Source organism: Varanus komodoensis, unplaced genomic scaffold (genome assembly GCF_004798865.1).
Source record: "Varanus komodoensis strain SLA01 unplaced genomic scaffold, ASM479886v1 scaffold21, whole genome shotgun sequence".
Taxonomy (NCBI): domain Eukaryota; kingdom Metazoa; phylum Chordata; class Lepidosauria; order Squamata; family Varanidae; genus Varanus; species Varanus komodoensis.
In genome coordinates, this window is record NW_025335589.1 from 9,216,143 (window position 1) to 9,236,530 (window position 20,388).

The 20,388-nt window shown below is 39.3% G+C and overlaps 1 protein-coding gene across 4 annotated transcripts in view; it reads left to right on the top strand.

Moving 5' to 3' along the window:
• The window catches only part of ARFIP1 (ADP ribosylation factor interacting protein 1), a 48,151-nt gene extending 28,048 nt beyond the window's left edge, over positions 1 to 20,103 (top strand). For all 4 annotated transcript variants that reach the window (XM_044430760.1, XM_044430758.1, XM_044430761.1 and 1 more), the window contains 4 exons: positions 3,149 to 3,370; positions 3,876 to 4,033; positions 5,488 to 5,662; positions 18,656 to 20,103. In XM_044430760.1, the coding sequence (XP_044286695.1) occupies positions 3,149 to 3,370; positions 3,876 to 4,033; positions 5,488 to 5,662; positions 18,656 to 18,811 (711 nt within the window). In that variant the 3' untranslated portion in view covers positions 18,812 to 20,103. The remainder of the gene's footprint in view (positions 1 to 3,148; positions 3,371 to 3,875; positions 4,034 to 5,487; positions 5,663 to 18,655) is intronic.
• Positions 20,104 to 20,388: the final 285 nt, after the last annotated feature.

The following is a 20,388-nucleotide window of genomic DNA, read 5'->3' on the forward strand; positions in this document are numbered from 1 at the left end:
TGCTATCTGGGCAAGGCTTCAGGGTCCTCAAGCACATTTGATCCACAAGTATAGCAGCACTGGCTTACCGCATGCTTACCAAATGCTGAAGTGAAATAATACACATTCTCATTTACAGCAACCTTTCTCAAATTAATTACGGTTCAATCATAGCTAGGCTTTTCATAGAGACGCCTGATCACAAGAACGTGTTTCACTTTACCTTAATATAGTCTTTCTAAGCTTATCTCTAACTTTGGGAATGTGCACGGAATCTTGGGAAATAATAACCCATTCCCTTAATTACATTACATTTGAATGGCCCTTTGTCTTTATTTGCATAGTTCCTGAAGTCTTATGTTAGTTCCTCTGCTTGAATTTTTTCATGCTAAGTGTTCTTTCAGGCTCTTCTGAGGAAAGGATCCCTACTCTTCTGTATTCTTGAACTTTTTTATTCTAACCAAATGTACATGTTTGCTTGAACCAGTCATCATTTTTTATTGCCTCTATGCATCTAGGCAATAGCTTTTTATTGCCTCTATGCTTGTCGCTTTCAGAAGTCATTTTAACAGCTTCTCTAGTTAAATAAGGTTAGTAAAAGTGTTATTTCTAGAGAGAGAGATATCTACACACAGACATCCTTGGAGCCTTAAAGGGAACTGCTGTGAAAGGAAGGTAATAGGCTAGTAATAGATTTCTGCCTTTTCAGAAAAATACATTAATTGGAACAATCCTCACACCATCTCCAACATTAAAAATGCTGAAAGTACCATGGAAGCAGAAGTCCTTTGCCAGTTGTAGTGGGAATTGGGAGGAGCTGAATGAAAGCAAGAAGCCTGAGATTTCAAGGAAAGATACAAATGTTGGGCATATGCACTTTCTGGTTCACAGCCTCCAGCCCTGTTCCTTCCCACCATGCATCCTTTCAACATACAGATGGCTCCCACTTTGCTCCTACCACCAAAAGGAGATGGGCCAGGGGGATTGTCTCAGATGGCATACACACTCTATAGTCTATAGCAGTGATGGTGAACCTTTTAGAGGCCGAGTGCCCAAACTGCAACCCAAAACCCACTTATTTATCGCGAAGTGCCAGCACTACAATAAAACCTGAAAACTGAGGTTTTAGTTTAGAAAAAACACCTCACAGCCAGTCCAAGCAAATATTTATATATTCTGAGCAGAGCACTGACCAGCCATGCGAAAGCTTAGACGAGAGGTGGCTAATGAGTTGCAGCTCATGACTTCATTGCCTGGCACTGCTATTCCTTTTCAAGCATGCGCATGACCCCTGTGTGCACTGTTATCCGATGCTCGGCTACTGGGGCGATGCTGGGGTGACTTGGCTTACATGCTGACTGAGAGGGCTCTGTGTGCCCACTTTAGCACATGTGCCATAGGTTCTCCGCCACTAGCCTAACCCTACCCTGGTGTACTCCCCTAACCCTAATATAGGGGTAAAGTTCCATTGAAAGAGGGCAATTTTGAAAAAGCCTTCCTTGAGGAACTTTTTCAGCACAGCTCATCATTTCTGCCCATTCTAAACACATTCCAGCCATCAAAATCATACCAGAACTCCTTATTTTATTAACCCTAACCCTAGCCTGTTGCGCATCCCTAACCCTAAAGGTAAAGGTTTCCCCTTGACATTAAGGTCCAGTCATGTCTGTCTCTAGGGAGCGGTGCTTATCTCCATTTCCTAGTTGAGGGAGCCAGCGTTTGTCCCCAGATAGTCTCTGTGGTCATGTGGCCAGCATGACTAAACACCGAAATGCATGGAACGCTGTTACCTTCCCACCGAAATGGTGCCTATTTATCTACTTGCATTTGCATGCTTTCAAACTACAAGATTGGTGGGGGCTGGGACAGAGCAACGGGAACTCACCCCGTTGTGCAGATTTGAACTGGTGACCTTTCGATCAACCAGCCCAGCAGCACAGTGGTTTAAACCACTGCGCCACCTGCATCCCTTATCCCTAACCCTAATATAGCACTAAAGTTCCATTGAAAATAGGACGATTTTGAAAAAGCCTTCCTTGAGTAGCTTTTTCTGCACAGCTCATCCTATCTGCCCATTCTAAACACATTCCAGCCATCAAAATCATACCAGGACACCTCATTTTCCTAACCCTAACCTGGTGCACACCCCTAACCCTAATATAGGGGTAAAGTTCCATTGAAAGAGGGCAATTTTGAAAAAGCCTTTCTTGAGTAGCTTTTTCTGCGCATCTCATCATTTCTGCCCATTCTGAACACATTCCAACTGTCAAAATCATGCCAGGACACCTCGTCTTTCTAACCCCAACCTAGTGATGGTGAACCTTTTAGAGGCCGAGTGCCCAAACTGCAACGCAAAACCCTACTTATCACAAAGTGCCAACACTGCAATAAAACCTGAAAACTGAGGTTTTAGTTTAGAAAAAACAACTCAGCAAGTTCAAGCAAATATATATATATATATATTCAAGCAAATCTCTCTCTCTCCCCGCTTGGCAGTGCACTGACCAGCCATGCGAAAGCTCGGACAAGTCATGGCTAATGAGTCACGGCTTGTGACATCGCCTGGCACCACTACTCCTTTCCGAGCATGCGCATGGGCTGTATGTACGCTGTTATCCAATGCTTGATTGCTGGGGCAATGCTGGGGCAACGTGGCTTGCGTGCTGACAGAGAGGGCTCTGTGTGCCCACTGTGGCACTCATGCCATAGGTTCACCATCACTGGTCTATAGATTCCTGGAGCCTGGTTCCCCTTTCTGATCTCTTCAGAGCTTGCTTTCTCCCCCAACCAACCCCTCACACATTAGTTACCCATTGATTGATTGATTGATTTGGCCTCTTAATTTGCTTCTCATTATCAACTCTTCTTAAGAGTTTCTGTACAATAAAGATAGTCTTAAACCTCTTCAAGGATGTAACAGTAAAGTTGAGGTTAGTGTACTATTCATTTTATTTTGAACATAACTGCACTTCTGAACATAATGGCTCCTATTCAAGATAATAGATTAATTTATTTGGAAGGGTGTATAGTGATGTCAGGTGACTGAATTGTGGACATATTCAGAAGAAAATGTTAACAATTCTGATGTGTTGCAAACTTAAAGAATAGATATATGCTATCTTGAATATAAACTTAATCATTTTTAAACTTTGTCTTGCAAACTTTACAGTGTACTCGTCAGATAATCTCGGAGAAACTGGGTCGAGGCTCACGAACAGTAGATCTAGAGTTGGAAGCTCAAATAGAAGTACTGAGAGATAACAAAAAGAAGTATGAGAATGTCCTGAGACTGGCACAAACCTTGTCGACTCAACTTTTCCAGATGGTGCATACACAAAGACAGCTTGGAGATGCATTTGCAGATTTGAGTTTGAAATCATTAGAGCTCCATGTAAGATTTTGATTGCATTAGTAAAATAGACAATTTACAGGAAAGTAGGCAATATTCATACCACATTGGAAATGCATAAATTAGCCATCCAACTTTTCTTATAATTGGTTAATAACTGATGGCATAATTGAAATAAAACAGCACAAATTGTTAACTTGCATGTTAAACCCTAACTGGCTAATTTTTGCTAATTTAAAATTTTGAAATAAACTAGCTGAATATGTTCATTTTAAGAGGCTTGTTTCTCCAAATTGTGATGCTGATATGTACTTCTGTACTTCTTATATCCAAGAATAAACTACTTAGGTCATATTTGAAGTAACACACAGTGGTGCAGTATGTGTTGTTATAAATGCAAAAAAGCAATTAAGGATAAGTTCATTGCACTGGCTGTTCAAGGCTGAATTTTGGAATCTCTTGACTGCTGCTATAGTGGTAGTATAGTTTGGTGCTAGCAGAGAGTTAAACCTTCACAAACACCACTGTATTTCCATTCTTTTAATAGGAGGAGTTTGGATACAATGCGGATACTCAGAAACTTCTTTCTAAAAATGGTGAAACTCTTCTGGGGGCAATTAATTTTTTTATTGCTAGTGTGAACACTTTGGTGAATAAAACCATTGAAGATACACTACTGACCGTGAAGCAATATGAAAATGCTAGGTAATGGTTTATCAGTTTATTTAATGAATTTAATAAGTATACAGCTTTGAGTAAGAAGCTAAGTCTGGATCACACTAAGAGCTGAGTCCTGTGGCTTGTGGATACGGTCTAGTTGGCCATAGGAAAATTCTGAGTCCCCCTTGCAAGATCAGAGCCGGAATTCCAAGTTCACAGTGCCCTTAACCCTTTCTTGCAGCTAGCATGTTCTTTCTGCACTGGTTTCAGCTCCAAAGTTACAAGCCTGATCTTGGATCCAGCAGTGGGTAGGGGGTCATTATGGGTTCCATTATGGGGACAGGGAAGGGAGGCTCTGCCAGGATAAAAATGGCCATCTAAGTCTTTGACAGGATGATAGAATTTTGAAGGCAGCCTTTATCTCCACACTCCTGTCCTTCGTTAGGCACCCATAATCCTCTGAGTTTGGAGGGCAGTAGGCATGCCCATTAGATTGCACTCTAAGGCACATGGTTGCATCCAAATTAGTCATACCTGGAACAGACTGAAAACTAACCTAAATTCTGTTGTTTTCATTGTTTCTATTTGAATTATTACTAAATCTGAAAAATTTAAATCCTTAAATATAAATCCTGCAGTCATAACTTGTTTATAAGAATAGTGGGAACCATGTTACATAGCCACAGCTTTTTCATATTTTTCCTGTGGCAAGTCCTTTCCCACAGTTAAAGGGACAAGTACTTGCTCATCATTGATTTATCTCTTTGAGGTTAGGAGTTGATGGGGGAAATATCCAAGAGAGTTCCAAGCTCTGTTATAAGTTCCTTTCTTTGATGTAAATAGATTGCCACCAATTGTGGCCATTCGCCTTTTTCATTCTGATGAAGATGGAACTAAATATTCCATGTTTTCAAGGTGAACTTAGAATTATATTTTATCATATGATTTGTGTTAGTATTTCAATTGATAGATCAATATTATCAATGTTCCATACAATGGATTAGATGATGATGATAATGAGATTCTGTGCATCTCACTATGCTGCTGTCAGCGTGAAAGCAGAGCCATTCAAATATGAGGGAGAAGGTGGCGATCACCCAAGTTTTAGTACTTCTGCAAACACAAGATGAAATGGGAACAGTTTTCAACAGTAGCAACATCAAATGTTTGAGTAAGGTGGGATTGTTTAATATCAGTGATACAGCATTCCTTACACATTATCTTATGGTTGTGAGCCACCCAGAGGTGCTGTGGCACAATCAGGTGGCATATAAATGTTTGAAAGCAAGCAAGCAAGCGGTGAAGTTTAGAAGTATGAATGTGGGTTTGTTGAATTACAGAACCCTGTAGCAGTCATGAGAAGATTTTAAAAATGTAACAATGGGGGGCAAATACTAAACAGATTATATGTAAAGTTTCAAAAACATATGAATAAGTTATAGGTTGTAGTTGCTGTGCACAAATTTGTGCAGGTCATATTGACTCTTTCTTTTTATCAGGATTGAATATGATGCTTATCGCACTGATCTAGAAGAACTGAATCTTGGCCCACGAGATGCTAACACGTTGCCAAAGATTGAGCAGTCACAGCAACTTTTCCAAGTACACAAAGAAAAATATGACAAAATGCGCAATGATGTATCTGTTAAGTTGAAGTTTTTGGAGGAAAACAAGGTAAGGAGCTGCTTTACTTCCTAATCAGTGGTATATAACTTTTGTTACCTGAAATTCAACTTGAATTCAGCATAAATTCTGCCAGTGCTATTCTTTTCCCACCATTTGAATCACTTGGATTTTTAACTCTTTGCAATTTCATTTTCTTTCTAAACCTTACATCTAATGCTATACTTTCTTCACTTTGGACATTGGAGCACAGCCTAAAAGAAGACTGGCATTAGGATATAGTGAAAAACCAAAACCTGCAATTTAGGTTGGTTGGTCAGTGTTACACTGACCAGTATCATTGCATTCCATTTGAAGTACTGCTTTTAGTAAACCTGTTCCTTGACAAAATATACCTTTGCAAAATATATAGGCTGGCATATAACAGCTTAATTTTTTAAAGCATGAGTATGAGGATGTGATAAAACTGAAGTAAAAGAGGTTGATTCTGCCCACCCACAACCAATGAAGAGTGATGGATGGCTTTAATTGGGCAAGAGAAGACAGGATATATAATACAGAATATGTGTACACAGCCTAACTTCCAAACCTGCAAAATAACAAGGTGTTCATTAGTCCACTGAACAAAATAGTTGGTCTGAATACTAGGTCATGGAAAAGCTCCAAAGAACCACTGTTTTGCCTTGCCATTGAATAGTTTGAAGAGGGCTTGCTAGCACCATGCTAAACAAATGTCTCGATACCCATGCTTTTCAGGGATTGTTAGATATTGGTCCCAAGGACTTTTAGACCCACCTGAGGCCCACTGTAAAAGATTAACTAAGCACTTCCAGGATAAAATGTCTTATTTCCATCAGGATTGAGATTCTAGTTTTATAGCAGTTGTATCCAATTTTATTGGATGAGTTTCAGTTAGCATAGCTTGAGAAGCTTGACGAAGTGCTCAAACAGGTATGTGCAGTGATGTCTGTATTGGATCCTAGTCCCTCTTGACTTTTAAAGCTAGCAGGGAAGAACCAGCTGAGGTGACCAAGGCCTGTTTATGAGGGGGAGTGGTCCCATGCCACCTGAATGAGGTGGTGGTGAGTCTGCTCCTCGAAAATCCTCTCTGGACCTAGAAGGTCCTAATAACTTAAGGCTCATGGTAAATGTTTCCTTCTTGGGCAAGGTGCTTAAGAGGTGGTGGCCAACCAACTCCAAGCACTCTTTGATGAGTCCAGTCATCTGTATCCATTTCAGTCCATTTCAGCAGCTTTGGTCATCCTGTATAATAACACATGCCAAGAGAGAGATGGGGGAGTGTAACCCTGTTGATACTCCTGTACCTTTCAGCACCTTTCATTGCCGTCAGACATAGTATCCTTTTGAGGTGAGAGTAGGGGATACCTCTTTACTGTAGTTCCACTTCTACAGATGGGAGGCTCCAGAAGGTGGTGCTTGCAGGATAATGCTTGGCTCAGTGAATTCTTTAGTACTGGATTCCTAAAAAGTCAGTCTTTCACCCCTCCAATGCTATTTAACATCTACATGAAACCATTGAGTGAGGTTATTTGGAGTTTTGGCATGTGTTGCCATCAGTAGGCTGATGGCACACAGCCCTCTTTCTCCTTTTCATCACCAGCAGGTAAGGCTGTGAAAGTGCTAAGTCTGTGCCTGACCAATAACTGGAATCAGTAGGTCCATACATAGAATACCAATTCTGGCTCCCTTGCTTTGGCTGCCTATACACTTCTAAGTCTGGTTTGAAAGTGTTGGTTTCAGCCTATAAAACAGTACTCAGTCAGTTTGGAGCAACAATACTTGATGGAATGTCTTTCCCAGCTGCAGTCTATCCTGACGCTATGATCAACATGCAGTGCCTTATCCAACTACCACCTCCAAGGGAGGCTCAGGTGGGGCAACAATAAGGACTTTCTTCATGGTAGCCCCCAAATTATGGCATGATCTCCCCACTGAGGTTTGCCTGATGCCAACTTTACCGTCTTTTTAGCACCAGGCTAAAACTGCCATCTATGGCCATGCACTTAATAGTTAGAAATAGCACTGGGATGGTGGGGGGAATTCTGGGAGGCTGAGCTATATGAACCTGTCTTAACTGTTAACTTCAGTTTTACATTTTTGATGTTTTACTATTTATAGTTTAAATTGCATTTTATTGTATTTTAATTGTTTACACAGCTAGAGTTTTGGCTAGTGGCTAGTATGGAAATAAAAAATGATAATGATGGAGGTGCACAGATAAGTGAAACTCAGCTAGAAAGAAAGTGTGTCAAGTCTAATTGAACATGAGGAGGAACCTACTATCAGACATGCTTTGTGGAATGATGGAGATGAAGAAATGTGTCCAGAGAGCATGGGGGCCTTTTGAAATAAGGCCTCAGACTACTACTCGAGTTGTAGTAGAACACTTGATACCATGTTGTGACACATTTGCAAGATGATTTGAGGGTAAAGTGGCCTCTATCCATCATGACTTGGATCTCATTATTAATGAAGCATTGTTAGTGGAAGTGTCCAGAGCACTATGTTATCCAAGTTTGGTGGATGACTTAGTTATTGGGGTCTAAGGATGTGACTAAGCTGCTTGGTTGAGACTAGCCCATCTATATGCCTTCTATTGTTTTTTTTTAACCTAGTAGGGAAGGAATGTTTGTGTGAGCCTGCACGGTTATATGTCTATATAGTCTGTAATTGGACTAATCCTGAAAACCTGGACAGCGTTAATGACTATTAGAGCAGTGGCAGCAATGTAATCAAGAGAATTGTGGCTGGGCAGCTCTTACCACTCTTGGATGAACCTACTGGTTTCCAGATGTCTTTCAGTTATGTTTTAAGTCCCATTTTTGGGACAAATTGTCTTTGACAATTTGAAGGCCCTGCAACCTTTTATCAAGAGATAGGAAGGCAAGTGTGAGCTGTTGATTCTCCTTCACCTCTCAGCAGATTTTAATAACATCAACGATGATATCATTCTGGATAAGCTCTCTTGGCTGAGTGTAGAAGCACCACTTGGCAGAAGATCTGCTTCCATTTCAATGGCCATTTCTAAAAAGTGGTGTTTGGAGATTAGTACTCAAGTAATCTCCATAATCCATTTTGGGGCTCCACAGGGACTTACTGTTTTTACCATTCTGTTAAACAACTACATGAAATGGCTGGAAGAAACCACTATATGGGTGACACACTCATTTTCATCTGACACAGGTAAAGATGCGACTGTCCTTAGCCAGTGCTTGAGGATGGTAGTGGACTAATGGGGATAAACAAAATGATTCATTTTAGATAAGGCAAATGCTGATGGTTCATCCACCAAGGTTTTAGGTGTGATTATACTTCCTCTAAAGCATAAGGTTCACAGTCAAGAGGTAATTATTGATGCATTACCGTCATTAGAAACTCAGATGGCTTCAGTTGCTTTAAGCACCTTTTATCAGTTTTGGCAGATTTATCATCACTGGGGAGTTTAGCTGGATGGTGATAACTTGGCCACAATTACCAAGAGAGGTTCTTGGTGCCAACTCTGTACCTGTCTCCAGGTAGAGATGTTTTCAACCAGGTCTTTTAAATAACTCATTTAGTCTGGACCTCTGACTTTATTTTTAATGTTTTATTTAAATGTGTTTTAACTTTGAAATTGTTGTGGGTTTTAGTGTTGTAATTTCTCTTTGGATTTTATGATTTTGTTTTTTCTGTCTTAATTGTTATTTGCTATAGGCTTTGTTATGGGACAATGTAGCAAGAGAACTTTGTTATGGGGCAACATACAAAATAAATAAAATACTTCTGAAGTAGGTTTTATAGTTATGCTTGTGCTAGCTTATTGCGAGCATAGTAGTGGCAAAGGCTGTTTGCAAAGTTGATGTATGGGCTTGTAGAGAGGGGAAGATGGTTCACGTTGAAATCTTTTTTTTGTAAATAAATGTAGTTTCCTAATATTTTCAGTGGCCCCAGTTTCCTTGAAATAGCACAGGTCTTCGGTTCACTTCATTTTCAGGAAGTAATAATCGGAGGTACAACTCTAAAAATTGATTTGCTTTCGGTTCCATCACCATGATTTCATTTGCTACGAATACCCTGTGGGGAAGGAGTTTGGCAGCTCTTCAGATGTTTAAGATAAATTGTTATCTTTGTTCCCTTCGCAATGAATGAAAAGCTGCAATGACATTGTGCACAAATAAGTGTCTGTAAGATGTCAAGAGCTCCTGACAGTTGGTAGCAGTACCTGTTATACCAGCCTACTCAGTGTTTTTACAGATTGTGTTTTCAACTGCAGCCACCCATATCTGCGCACTTGCAGATCTCTGCAATTTTCAGAATATTCTGAAATGTCTGTCTCTTCACATGTGATGTAAATAATTCACCAGTGAAGCAATCTTTGACAGTCTCCTGCTTGGTTTGGAAAGAGATCCCAAAATGCTTCTCTACTGATACAATAATCATAATAGCTTCAAAAATATTAATGCAACTTTATATGTATATGTTGTCATACTCTGGACACATCCTGAGAAGCTGACTCCCTGGAGAAGACAATCATATTTGGGAAAGTTGAAGGCAGAAACAAAAGAGAAGACCAAATATGAGATGGATTGACTCCAAGGCTGTGGCTTCCATTATGAACTTGGAAGAGCTGAATGGAGCTGTCATGGACAGAACATTTTGGAGGGCTTTCAATCATAGGGTTGCCATAGGTTGAAGATGACTTTGACAGCACATAACAACAACATGTATATGCCACGGCACAAGGTAGCTAGGACACCCTATTGCTAATGGCTACCATCCAGTATTTAAAAGGCATTTCATTTTTAATGTCTCTCAGAAAATCGCATACAGCTTGCATGTAGTCTGGCTGATACATATTAACACTTCTTTAATTATATATTGATTTGCTTAGTGACATGTTTTTAACACGCTAGGAAGATGACTGCCACCTGAACTTTGCATCCTAGTCACTTGAGAGAGGAAAATAATACAAATTAAAGTGGTAAATTAATTTTATGTGTCTCACACTAGAGCTGCAACTTTCTACATCCTTGCTGAGTTGTTCTTAAGAGCACAGTAAGGATAATCAGTGTCTGTGAAAGGTTTCTCTGTTTACTAGTTTAAAGAATTATGCTTGTGGCTACACAGAAATGATCCCAACAGGAAAAGAAAAGCAGGGGAGAGCTACTTGTGTGGTTGCTGTTTTTTCCCTCCCACCAAGTTTAGCAGCAGCCTGAATGCCTAACATTGAATGCCATACAGAGTTCCAGTGGCTAGGAACTAATGCCTGTGATATTCCTGTAAATTTGGGAAGAGAAATTTAGGAATGAGCCAAAGGAAAGAGCAGGTAAATTGAAAAAAATCTGTATACAATGACATAATCATTACTAACACTCTTGACCACTTGATGCTTCAGGTGTGGAACTGATAAAAACTGAATGTTCTTTCATATATTTTTGCTTTTGCTTAAAAGAACTGTATATCAGAGGAAAGAGTTCTAGCCTCTGAAATGCCGGTGTTCTAATTGTAGAAAAACATCAGCAATCATTTTTCTCATATAAGCCACCACTTGCAGTTTCTAATCAGACATGGCTTACTCCCCATCCACTCTGTTATAGTAATTCAGAAACTGATGTTAGTTTTATTGGCAGTGTCAGCATTAGAAGTCAATAATAACTGTAAAAACCCTTAGATATTGATAGTGAACATATAGGAATATAAAGAATTATCTGAAAATATTTTTGCTGGCATTTATACTGAAAAATTTTGTATTTCAAGAAGTTTTCTTCCAAGGCAGTCTGTTTTCCCATATGCTGTTTTTATCTGTGTTTCTAGCAAGTTGGATAGGAGCAAAGGAACCTTTATATTTACGTTCAAGTTGCTGAGTTTATATTCTACATTCCTTTAAAGCATTTGTCTCTGGAAAGAGGTACAGTGTTAGAAGTTCAGGACACTGAGACTTCCAAAGAATTCCTAATCTCAGATAACCAATATATATGGTCAGCCTTAGTAGCCACTGCTGTTAAGAAATAAGAAGTAATGGCAGCTGCTGGTATTTAATTAATGCAGTTCTTTTCTGGTGTGCCTCAGAGGGCAAGTAATTTTCCCAGTATCCTACCCCAAGTGCAGATTGACACATTGTGTTCTAGAGTACTAGGTTCCACTAGGATACGTCATTTTGAGTTTAGAAATTCCTAATTTTAGTCAGTAGTAGAAAGTTTGTCTTGGGTGTAGTGTCCTGTGGGAAATGTATACAAATACCTGCTTCTGCAGGTATTTGCACCAGCCGGCTGGTGCCAGAGGTCAGACTAGATGGCCCGGGAGGCCCCTTCTGACTCACTCTGTTTCTATGTTTCTCAGATGTTTTGAGTAATTAGAGGAGGGGTATTGGACTGCACATTTCAGGTTTTGTGCAGTACCCTAATCATTTTGTAGTATGTTTTTATTTAAATAAAAAATTTCAACCTAAAAAAAAAAAAATTCAACCTAATCATTTTGATGCCCAGTAAGAAAGTTGGTCATTAAGACATAAGTTTCTATGAAATAAATCCATGAACACTTTCTCTTAAGGGAAAAACCTATTAAACATTATAGTGCTGTCTCTTGTACCTGTGAGAATGTCATGAATTTAATTTTTAAAAAGGGCTTCTACCCAAAGTATTCTACCTGCTAGTCCTTATGCAATGAAAAATACCTAAGGCCTGGATCTCCAGGACTAGTAGGTGGATGCAGTACTTAACAAATTCTCACAATCACATGGCATTGCTGATACTATGGTTTGGAATGACCATTATCAGCTGCAGCATGTTGCTTCCTGTTACTGGATTGTTCCCAGAAATACCACTTGGATGACTGCTTTTGTGAAAAGAAGAGGATGTTGGAGTTTACTGTGATCAATGAGAGACTGAGTCAGTTCCCCCAAGCATTCTAGGCAAATACCTTAATTGTAATCTGAAACAAGCACAAACCATGTAAACCTTGATGTACAAAGAAGTGGGATGCTATTAATAAAACTTTATTGAGCTTGAATTGATGGTTAATTATGATCAAAGATGAATTCTACATATAGAATATCTATTCTATAAAGTTCTGTCATGTGTTGAGCTAGGAAAAATGGTAATGAGCAGGAAAAACACAAGTGAATGATATTTCCAGTCCTGTCATCTGTTTTGAGGTTGAACATGACATTTTGTGCATGCAGAGCATCTGCTGTATTGCAGCCTGGGCTTGCACAGTGCAACAACCGCTAGCTATCCATGGTGGGGGTATTGTGTCATCCAAACTCAGCCAGTTTCCCTCAGGTTGGTTTATTTGAGGGCAACATGCCACCAGGACACCCCATGGCTTTTTGTAGGGATAGTTGACCTCACAGTGGGTAAGTGTTTCATTTGAATCCAGGAGACATTTGCGGGCTGTGGGAAACAACAAGCAAGCTACTCAACAAGAACAACAAAACCCTTTCCCTTCTGGGTGATTTTGCCTGCATCACTGCCATAGACAGCTGCTCCACTGTTGGAGTGATAGTCACTGGATCCTCAGCCCACCCCACCCCCCTTTTTGGAGGGGTGTGTGCAAAAAAATATGCAAAACTGAGAGCATTTTTAAAAGCTTTTGTGCAGGTGTGTGTGCCCATGTGGAGCATTGCCTGGCTAATGTCCTGTTAAGTGTCAGCTTTCAAAGTGCAACTGTTAACATCCCTGGACATTGACAAAGCAAGGCTGCATAAAGGCTACTTTGCACTCTTGACAGCTCTGTAGGCAAACTGTCAATTGAAAGGCAAAGCTGCAAAGGAATTTTTTGCCCTAAAGGTAGTGTCATGTATATCCCTACTTTAGCAGTGTGAACATCTAGTTTTTAAGTATTATCATGACAGTTCTCAGTGTCAGCCACCTTTTCCCCCATTTCTTGGGCCTGTCCGTACTCCAGAAAAGGGAAATCTGCATCCCACAACTTTTTTGTGAATGTGTGTTTTTGATATGTATTCAAAGAAAGTGTTCTTTTTTCAGCCTGTTTGGCAAATTGGAACATTTATTTAGATATATAAACATATTTCATGGCTGTTGTTCTCCTTCCCTCATTACCCAAAAAAGCACAAATTTATCAGAAGGGCTTTTTTTTTTTAATGCAATCACAATTGCATACATTTCTATCACCCATTTTTAATTTTTTTCCCTTTGAATATTGATAGTGCAGCTGTCACTGATAGTGACATCAGTCTCCACAGTGAGAGGCAACAGAAAACAAAAATTGGGGAGGGGGGGTATGATTGGCGCAAAGAGAAGGAAACAAGGTGGATTCTGCTGCGAAAGGCCCTGGGATACTAGCTAGAGGACTGAAGAAGAAAAGAGAACAACCACCTGGTAAGTCTGATCATCCATCAGATGCACTATGGGTTGTTTTGCAGGCAGCCCACTCTGCATAGCTTAATCACAGGCTGAGTTATCACATCCACACAAACTCACCCACTGAGTTATGGCAACCTGAGAAATTAGTGTTTTTGGACTATGTATGTGTCCCAGTTGGAAAACTGTCAGTTCTGATTCAGCTTCCCCTTTTAAAGGGAGCCAGAGTTTTGACAGTAAGCTGTCAAAATTCCATTTCCCTTGTGAACAGGGTGAGGAGCTGCACATTTAGACTTTCCCAGGTATGTAGAGGCTTCGGACAAAGTGTAAAATGGTGTGTGTACCCCTGTAGAAACAGGGAGAAGGGGAGGTTGAGAATCTTGCTGCAAAGAGAGTGTAAAACATTCCAGAAAACATTCCATAGCTAAACTTCTCTCGTACTTTTTTTCCCCCTTGATAGCTCACTTTTTAACGTCCTCTTCCAGGAGCAAAGTCCAGTATTGGTACCTGTCTCCCTTTCTCAGCAGACACACACTTGAACATTGCTCCAGCCAAGCCTTTAAATTCTCACAGTAGTGCAAATTGTGAACGTTCACTGTTGCACAACTATGATTAAAAATAAAAAGTACATCATATGGCAACCATGGGCGGCACCTTCATCATGCTGCTGGGACTGCTCATAGCTATCATAGCATGGATTGTGAAAGCCAATTTTTCTGATTTCCTGACCCCTCTTACAAAGGGGGAGAAAGTGGGGAGAAGGCTGCAGCAAGCCTGAAACAGCTTGCAGCAGGAAGGGAGGGAAGCCAGGATCAGCTGCCCTCAATTGTCAGCTGGGTACTTTTGAGACAGCTGGCTTCAGCTTTAACCCAGGATCCCCATAGCAAGAATGGCAGGATGCTAGCCAATTCTTCCTACTCAAGATAGGTCAGTGGTTTTACTTTGAATGACACAACAATCTATTGCAGATAAAATAATCCCTACAACATCCAATGGGTTGTTGTCGTGGTTTGCTGCCCACTCACAAGCAAACCTGTGGAAATTGATCTGGGTCATACCACACAAAACTCACCAAGTATAGCAAACCAGAATTGTAACTCTGTGTTGTTTGGTCATACTAGCCTATTGAATGGTTTAAGATTTAACTCTGAAGTTAATCAATAGGCAAAGATTCAGCTATATTTTTTCAGGCTTCTGTGTATTTCTGCACACCCCAAGCTGGTCATGATGGTTTGTGTGTTGAATAGTGCTTTTCCACTGGAAATCCATATGGTCTAAGATGGGAAGTTGGTTTGACATGTTGGATAGTATTTGTTTTTATATTTCATTTCACATTTTGTATAGCAGTAGCTATAGTTACGTAGAAACTAGACCCTACTTGTTCAATCAAATTTCTTATAGTTGACAGAAGCAAATGGAAGTTTTCTGGTGAAGAGGTGGGGGATAAATTTGTTCAGTTGAATGTTCAGTGTGAACCAGGTTTAAGAACCACCTGACACAACTTGATATTGCAGGTATGTATTTAGTGGGGGGGAAATGCATTTTTACTGCTCCCATATTGGAAAAACCCTTGAGGCATTTTTTATGGAAGAGCATTATAACTTCTGTTTTATTTTCTGCATATGTGCAGACACGATTACTTACCTGCATTAGTAAGCAGTACAGACCTTAGGAGATCTGTAACATCTGCTTTTCCTGAAAATATAATCAGCTTACAGTATTAAAAGGGCTCTGATATTTCATCCTTTCTGTGCCTCAAACATAGTTTATACTCCTGTGCAGGACAATCATTTAAAACATTTTAGAGCTGAGCAGAGCTTTACGCAGGAATCTTGCCCATCCCTTCTGCACATGCTCTGGGGTGAGAGCCACACCTGGTGCATGTGCAGAGAGGATGGGTGAGGCTCCCACCAAAAGCTCTGCTGAACTCTAGAATGTATGTACAGGTGCAGAATTCATATGCGTGAGTTCACAGATCACCCCTTGGAGAACTGCAGTTATAGGTAAGCAACCTGTCTAGCAGACAGTGGGCTCATGAAGGCCTTAGGGAATGCTATGGACTGTATTTGAGCAAGCATTTCAAGATTTAGTAATGTTGGAGCAAGTTGAATCAATATATTGAGGTGCAGTATGTAAGTAAAATTCGCTTTTGTTTCTTGTCCTGTTTGTTTAGATTGCTGGTAGTACCTTTAATCTTTCATCACCATGCAACTAACATGGTAGAGGCACCAGTTCTTCAGCTGCCTAAATGTCACTCTGTCAAATCCCTCTGGGCTTTTGAGTTTTATGTATGAGCTCTCTTACTTTTCTGCTTTGCTCTATTAATATGTAAGAGTATTACCACTACTATTATGGACTATCTTTAAATATACAGTGCATTATAAGTGCATACATAAATCTAATTCACTGTACTTTATTCTTAAACACTGTTCAGTCAGTGATATTGTCTAGGTTTGCTGTCTGAGTATTATAATCAGATCTTCAAATTATTTTAAGTGTGTCCATCCCACGTAGTTCACACAGATGTTGCTTTCCCAGTATTCAGCTATAAACACTCAAAAGATTGGAAATAATTAAAGATAGATATGGTTGTGAGTGATAAATTGTTTTCCTGCAGCACTTGTATGATTTTACAATTGCTCTTTTGATGTTTTTTAACATAAGTTTTGGTTTACATTTATGTATGGAAGATTGGTTGGGTGGTATATCGGTTGCATTCTTTGTCTTATAGTTGAAGCTATTGCAGAGATTCAGAGAAGGGATATGCTATGCGAACTGATGTGACACATTTTCAGAGTAGTGGTCGACATGTTAGTTCGTTGCAATACAAAAAAGTCTTTTGAAAGCTTTAAAACCAACAAATTTAATATGGGATAGAGAACTGAGAACCGTCACTTCCAAAGTGTAGGCTTTCAGATAAGACATACTTTATGCGCTTTAAATGTTGTATATAGTTCACACTCAGAAATTACTTCAAATCCTAAAAAGCATTGATTAATGGCTGAAACGTTTGTTCTTATTTTTTCTTACTCAATTGAGTCTGTGTTCTTATGGGAAAGGGGGTGATTTTGAAATCATATTCTCCATTTGTGACCTCTTGGCTCCTACAATTCACAAAGCAGCTTTAACAGACTGCTTAAAATCCCTGCTTTCGCAGTTTGGTGTTTTTATGTGTCTATCGCTTAAAAAGACAATGTCTTATATCCATAATGTTGCTGATAATTTTAAGTCTAATTTTGTTAATACATGAATGTAGGTATTTAAATTCCTTGTTCTACTTAGGAAATAAACTTTTTCTGTTTAAAATCTCTGGTACCTGATTTTAATATAAGGATCTCCATACAACCCAAGTTCAAGTAAATGCAGTTAAGCTGGTAGCATGATCTGCTTTTTTTCTCCACTATACTTTTTACTTTCCTTTTCCTTGGTTGAATTGCCAACTTGTTCAGGTCTTTAAGTGACCCACGGATGTAATAATTAGACGTGCACTTTTTATGAACATAGCCCCACAGCTATCATGGACAGACTTATCCTACTGCACAGAGCCTTCCATTTGATACTATTGATGTTACTGCTATAAATATGGAATTGAGTAGACATTTTGATTTCACCTGATATAAAGTTGTGTTTATTTCTAAGCTAAAAACTGTATCATCATCATCATCATCATCATCATCCTGCCTTTCCCCAAAAACTAGTGTTACACTTAGAGCTCAGCCAAGCCATGAAGCACACTGAATGGCATTGCTCAAGTAACTCTCAATTTAACCTGTGTCACTGAGTGATTAAAAGAAGTTAATCTGCCAATCATTTATCAAAATTGTGAAGATGACTGTGATACGGTGTGACACTTGCCTCTCAGTGTAAGGGCCCAAAACTTCTATTTTACTAATCTCCCACAGGGGTTTACATACCACTGAAGAATCTACAGGTTCTGCAGATCCTGCATTCTTTTGAACATCTGTGATTAGAATACATTCTTACTTTCTCTGACTGAGAGATGATCCATTGTTCCTCTCAAACATTCAGATTTGAATATTGATAGAAGTACTCTTCAGCAACATCCCTTTGAAGAATGCTGCTATGCTTAGTTCATCTCTTTTTGGCTTTGCACCTAACAAGTACAACTTACCTATTTGTGACCTGCTAGGATTATGTGCTCTGGGTTGTTGTCAATTTAAAGAATATTTAGTCTGCAGCTGTAGAGGAGCCTACCTCCTGATGGAAACTGTTTAACATAATCTCTAGGGTTTGCTGTGGTTCATAATTATGGCCTAAGCAAAGGTCTGGGTGGTGGTTTAACTTAACGAAGCACTAAAGTGCTAATGTCCATCATACCTCCAAGACCATCTCACCCTTTATGTATTGCATTGAAGATGCTCCTTTTCAGCTTTCCCAAGCTTCTGCCCTCGATATGCTTTTAACTACAGTTCCTGTCAGCCCGAACCAGCATAGCCAAAGGTCAGTGGCAATGGGAATTGTAGTCTAGAGCATCTAGAAGGCATCGACTTTGGAAAGGTTGCTTTTGTCTACCCTCATACCAAATCTGCTGATTCCAGATCTGCCCTGGAGTTACATTGATTGTTTTCACTTGGAGGAACATTGGTCAAAAAACAGCATAAATGGAAAAGAATAAATGTCAGCTCTTAAATTGGCACAGCATATAGGTTAACCTCTGGTTAAGTATTCTATTACATGTATTTCACTTTATCCTTGCCCACAGGTCAAAGTGTTGCACAATCAGCTTGTCCTGTTCCATAATGCCGTTGCAGCATATTTTGCGGGGAATCAAAAACAGCTTGAACAGACACTTAAGCTATTCCATATCAAATTGAAAACACCAGGAGTAGATGCTCCTTCTTGGCTTGAAGATCAATAACAGAACCAGGCATGAAGATCCCTTGACCAACCCAGGATCCTGTACACCTAATGAGAATCAAAGGATTTGAATAAGGAGGACTGTTTGTAATGATACTTGCACAAGCAGCTTTAATTTCTCCCCTCTTGATAATGCATACTGTGGATGGGTGAATATAACCAAATTTGTCATTTCAGAAACAGAACTTTTTATATTTGAAGGTGGATGGTTTTCTGTAGTTGGGAAATAATAGATTTGCACTGACGAAGATGTTTGTGATCTCTAGTAATTGTGGTGGATAGGTGAAAATTTTTCCAAAGGGAGACATTCATGATTTGTATCAACATCTGATATTTTATATAAATGTATTAAACCTATCTTAAATATTCTTTTTTCATGTAGTTGTGTTTAAAGAAAAAAATATTTTACACAGGAACAATGCAAGGCCTTAAAGCAGCATCCACAAAATCAGTTGTTGGCTGATATATGGAATTGCAGCAAATACCTTTTTTAAGAGAAAAAGAAGCTGGTCCATTATATGTTCAAAAGCACTAAATTTAGAATTACCTCATTGAATTTGAAACTTTGAACACACATTTTAGCATTGTAAAGATAACCTATTAGGAAAAGCAGGGTGTCACCCTACTGATTTAATTTTAATAGTCTATTAAAAAAGCATACCTTTACTTGCCTTAAATTCAAAAGTGCCTTTTGCAATACTCTTTCTACCCAGTGTACATAATCTGCAGAAAGCCCTCTTTGGATTGAAGATTTTTTTTAAAGACGAATTAAGGCCAGTCGGAGTTGTATGTGTGCTTGTTTGAACTGTAACTCATGTATCCTGACTGACATATCCCTTGACTTTTTCCCACGCAGTCAGTAGTTATTATTATCAAATATAAAAGTCTGTTCCTCCTATCATAGCCTTTTAAAATTCACTGTTCTGGAGCATCATCCTTTGCACACTTTTCACTGTTTTTTGTGTTTATATAAATATGATACTCAAAGTAACTTATCACAGCTTATATGAATTGTATAATTATGTATTATATGTTGAAATGGATTTGGTTGCTGCTTATAACAGTTTTGTTTAAAGTCTTAATGTAAAGTGTTTATCAAGTACATCTTAAATCATTCCTCATTACACTCCTGTCTGAGCCTTCAATTACCTTTTTCCCCCCATTCGGTTTTTCTCTTGCAGTAACTGTTACCAGTTCCTGGAATGGGTCTCCCATTATTAACTTTGTAGTCAGACTGAAAGTGTTTGCTGTGGTCTGTTCCTTTATTGCATTGGATTAAAATAATGCACAACCTTTCTGTGTCTTCATGTTAGCCATCAGATGCTTTTTTTAAAGCTTTAACCCTAAGAAACAATGCTCTGTGTTGCCTCTTTGATTAGACCTGTGTTATTTTTTTCTTCTCCAATATTGGCAGCTGTGTGGAGGTAAAGAACATGCCCCTAAGGAAGCAAGGATATCCTCTTCTTCACTTCTGTGCTCACCCTCCCCCAAACTACATGCATCCTATACCGTTTTTGGGACCTTGGAGAGACCAATAGAATTAAATTCAATGCTACTTCTATACCAAGTAGACCCACT